Source organism: Nicotiana tabacum, chromosome 3, assembly GCF_000715075.1.
Source record: "Nicotiana tabacum cultivar K326 chromosome 3, ASM71507v2, whole genome shotgun sequence".
Lineage (NCBI taxonomy): Eukaryota > Viridiplantae > Streptophyta > Magnoliopsida > Solanales > Solanaceae > Nicotiana > Nicotiana tabacum.
Window position 1 is genome coordinate 209,481,039 of NC_134082.1, and position 4,585 is coordinate 209,485,623.

A 4,585-nucleotide genomic window follows, 5' to 3' on the forward strand; every position below is an offset into this window, starting at 1 on the left:
GATTATTTATGCATTTAAATCCTTTAAAAAATTTCTCAGATCCAATGCAATATGAAAGGAATCTAATCTTCTTAAACTTGCAAAAAGTACGTTACATTTGCTTAAACTTCAAGAAAGTTAAACCAAAAAAAAATAAAAAAAAATTGAAAGGGTGACGTTTAATTCAAAAATTATGTGCACCTCGGGTTATTAATAAAGGATTTTGAGCTCAAAAATTAAAAAGTATGCCAGTTGGCAATTGTGTAAGAATATCGTCAATACACCTAATTAAAGGAAATATTAGTAATTAAAGGCTAATTCTAGTAGTTAAGACATTGCTATTCGTATCATAATGACATACTTTCATTTAATCGTTTCATCATTAATATTTTCCAATTAAATCTTATTTATTTCCTATTAAATGTGTGAATAAAATCACCAGGCGCGAGTGCAGAGATTTGAAACTTGTATAAGTACATTCCAGTTTATTGCTATTCGAATCATAATAATAATAATATTTCCATTTCAGTTATTTCATCATTAATGTTTCCCAATTAAATCTTATTTATTTCCTATTAAATATGTGAGTTTTTTTGGCAAGTGCATGATTTGAAACCTTTTTTTTTCCTTTTTCTTTCCCCCCTTTTTTTACTCCTTTACTTTTTTCCCCTTTACCTTTAATCTTTTATTTAAGGAATTAAAAAGTGCGACAGTACTGAATATTTCTTTTTGGCATTCTTTACTGTTTCTTTTTTATTTCATCATGGCATTGTTTACTGTTTATTTTGGAGAATAGTGACGATTGTCAGTCCAGCCTTTGGCTTCCAAATAAGTCAATGTCCTTTTCCGGTTCAAAAAACACAACCCCAACTTCTCATTTTTCCTTGTTTATTTATTTATATTTTCTCACACACACACACTCTCTCTGTTCTGTAGTTTTGCTAGAAATTGTTAAACATATAGAAAGAGAGAGAGAGAGTAAGAGAAGAGTTGTAGGCTCAAATATTCAAACTTTTTCCTTATTTCTGCTGTATAAGGTATTTCAAGATCCTCATTAGGTACTAAATCTTTAGGGTTTTGCTGCTACAAGAAGTGATTTTTAATATAAAGGGTTGTTATAAGTATTAATATGTCCTGAATAATGGTGCCTATTAAGTGGGAATCAAGACAGGTAAAGATTCTGCCTTTAGCATTTTCTGCTTGGTTTCATCACTATCTGCTGTTATTTGCACTGTCAGTGAAATAAACCAATTAAAATATTGCTGCCTTAACCACCGCCCCAACTTGCTGCAAGATTGCAACTTTTTGATGTACCCACTATTTTCTTGAATCTGAGGATGAAATTTGTGATTTTGGGTGTTGGATTTTTTGGTTCAGAGATGGTGAAAAGAAGTTGAAAAGTTGGTGGTATTTGGTTTCTTTTTGAATGTGTTGTTAAAGATGATTTGTTCATTTGCTGAAGTTAGGTCACAAAGATGGGTTTCTGGGAGTACCCATTTGAAAAATTCTTGGATTCAACATCAAAAAGATGGTGTTTTTACATACCCCCCACCTCTATTCCCCCCATCTGCTCCTTCATTTGGCTCAAGTTCTAATTTTCACAATGAACCAAACACTTCTAGTTCTTCCAACAAAATTAGTCCAGCTGTTCTTTTTATTATAGTAATATTAGCTGTCCTATTTTTCATATCTGGTTTACTCCATTTGCTAGTTAGATTCCTTATCAAACACCCTTCTTCTTCAGCATCATCTCAGTCTAATGGATACCCTGAAGTTTCTACTTCAGATGCTTTACAAAGACAGTTACAGCAGCTCTTCCATTTACATGATTCTGGTTTGGATCAAGCATTTATTGATGCATTACCTGTCTTTATGTACAAAGAGGTTGTCGGTCCTAAAGAGCCATTTGATTGTGCTGTTTGTTTGTGTGAATTCTCTGACAAGGATAAATTGAGATTGCTTCCTACTTGCAGCCATGCTTTTCATATTAACTGCATTGATACTTGGCTCCTCTCTAACTCAACATGCCCCCTTTGTCGAGGAGCCCTTTACAATCCTGGTTTTCCAATAGAAAATCCAATGTTTGATTTCGATGAGCCAAGAGAAGATGATGGATATTGTGGTAATGTGGATCATGAGTTCTCCACTTCTCATAAAACAATTGAAATAGAAGAAGTTGCAGGTGCTAAAGCGACTTTTCCTGTTCGACTTGGTAAGTTTCGAAAATTGGATAATGGAGCAGGGGAAGGAGAAGGTGTAGGAGAAAGCAGTAGTAGTAATTTGGATGCTAGAAGGTGCTTTTCAATGGGTTCATATCAGTATGTGGTCGGTGATGTTAATCTTAAAGTAGCCTTGAGCAGTGAACGGAAGGCAAACAATATGAATCGAGCCAATTTAGTAGAGAGGGATCCTACTCCATCAATTGATGAAGATAATGAGGGGAAAAAGATAGGTATTGGGACAAAAACAGATAGCTATTCTGTTTCCAAGATTTGGCTATGGTCGAAAAGAGGCAAATTCGCGAGTTCTTCAGACTGTCAAATGGACGATCGACCTCCTTCTAGTATGGACTTGCCATGGCTTAGAAGAACAGAAGGCATGTAGTGAATTCTGATCTCTTCATCTCTTTTGTTTGGTCTTTTTGTTAAATGATAACTTAGAGGTGAGTTTGCCTGTTGTGTAGTATTCTTTTAGAAGCAAATTCAACAAAGCATGCCATACTTGATAATCAGCTTGATTTCAGTCTTGATCCAAAAGTGTGTTCCACAGCTGTTCTTTACTATTATTCATTTGTTTCTTTAAGTCCTGTAAATTTATAGGTCATCTCTTCATTCTATTGGTTCTTGAAATTTTACTCGACACCACGAGTTTTTTGTCGCATCCTAATACTTTCAGCTGCCACAATTTAGCTTAAATGCAATATGGTCCAGTCGCATTCATGATTAACATATTAACCGTGAAGCTCAATGATCAGAGTTAAGGAATAACACTTGTTTCATTTGTCATAAGCTGTGTTAGAAACCACCTGTAACATGCCTAACACTTTGTAACTTAGTACCTTTCCTCAAGCATAAAGCTCACAAATGCTGTGTTCCAAAAGAACAAAAAATTGTTGAAGATACAAGAGACAAGAAACTGCTAGGTTAAAAAATGTTACTTGTCCTTATAAAAAAAAGTTACTTGTCAAGCACAAAGACAAGGAGCTTCCTTTGTTTCTTGAGAAAGTTGGGTGTCTTGTTTTCCTCATAGTTCAAGTTTGAGAGAATACAGTTATCTTGGTTCATTTTTTTTGGTAACCGAGGAATGTACAAGTGCTAGTTGGCGCACTGTTTAATCTCGGCCCACACATCTACCTACCCATACATTACAAGCTGCGCTCTTACCACTAAACCAAAACATAGTTCTAGGGCAGCAATCAACTTTATTCATAGGAAATGAAGGCTGGGATTCTCTTATGTTCGCGAAGCATCCTAAAAATTTGGCTTCCATGGCCTTTATTTTCTGGTCTTATTGACCTATCTTTTACTTTACACTCCTCACTTCAGCAAACTCCACTCTTTCTTTTCTTCTCTTTATCTTTTTCTTTTGGGGTGTTTGTGGGGAAGGGTTGTGTTTGAACACAATCTTTTTGTTTTAGTGGTGGGATCCATGGAAGCATTGCTTTGTTGGAGACCAAATTAAGTGGCATCTGTCATGGGGTCATTTGTCTTCAATAAATATGACTCTTGAAATTAAGCCTTGCTGATTCTCTTAGAAAGAGTGTTAGTGAAACGATTAAGTTACAAGTAGAGATTAGATAGCTTAACCCCTGCTAATTATTGGTGAATTTTCAATACTACTGTAGCCTCATGTGTTGCACTGAAGCTGAAGCGCTTTGATTAGCTGAAAATGTACTTTTCTTTTAATGCAGGAACAATATTAAATTTACTTTTTTTTTTTTTTGAAGTTTAGCTTCTTTTGCCAATGGACTTTAACACATTATAATTTTCCTGTTTCTAGCAATTTTGCATAATTCCTTTTTCTGCATTAATTTTCTTCTTCTTTGTACCTTTCCCTTTTCTTCTTTCTTTCCCTAGATGTAGGGTAAAGGTTGGCACAAAATTTTTAGCAACCACATTACAGCGGCAAGAAGCTCTATGGTGGGAGCTTTCTTTCTATTTTCAAGGATTAGGCTACTAAAAGTAGAAGGGGAACGTTGGGGACTTGGATTAACAGTCAAGTTGTCTTTGTGTGATCTATAAATCACGGGTTCGAGCCCTGAAATCAGTCATTGATGCTTGCATTAAGGTAGACGGCCTACGTCACTCTCCCTTGGGGTGCAGCCCTTTCCGGACCCTTCGTAAACACGGGATGCTTTGTGCTACGTGCTGCCCTTTTTCTTTTTTGCTACTAAAAGTCAAAAGAGTTGGATGGTCCTACAAAAATCCCTTTGTTTCTTTTAATATAGGAGACTCGCCGATAGTTGGCGCACATGTTCAAGACTCCGGATTACCTCTAGTGTCATCGCTTAATTCTTTGTAGTGTTTCAACTCGTGACGTGCGTCTAATCTTCATATCACTGCAACCACTGAACCTGAACCAAAACCCTGTGGCCCATAAAATTCCC

At 35.8% G+C, this 4,585-nt stretch overlaps 1 protein-coding gene across 1 annotated transcript; it reads left to right on the forward strand.

Moving 5' to 3' along the window:
- The first annotated feature begins 779 nt into the window (after positions 1-779).
- Positions 780-2,735, forward strand: LOC107798316 (RING-H2 finger protein ATL46-like). Its single transcript, XM_016621287.2, has one exon. It carries the CDS (start codon positions 1,420-1,422, stop codon positions 2,581-2,583), a length of 1,164 nt encoding a protein of 387 aa, XP_016476773.1. The 5' UTR covers positions 780-1,419; the 3' UTR covers positions 2,584-2,735.
- The last annotated feature ends 1,850 nt before the right edge of the window (positions 2,736-4,585 follow it).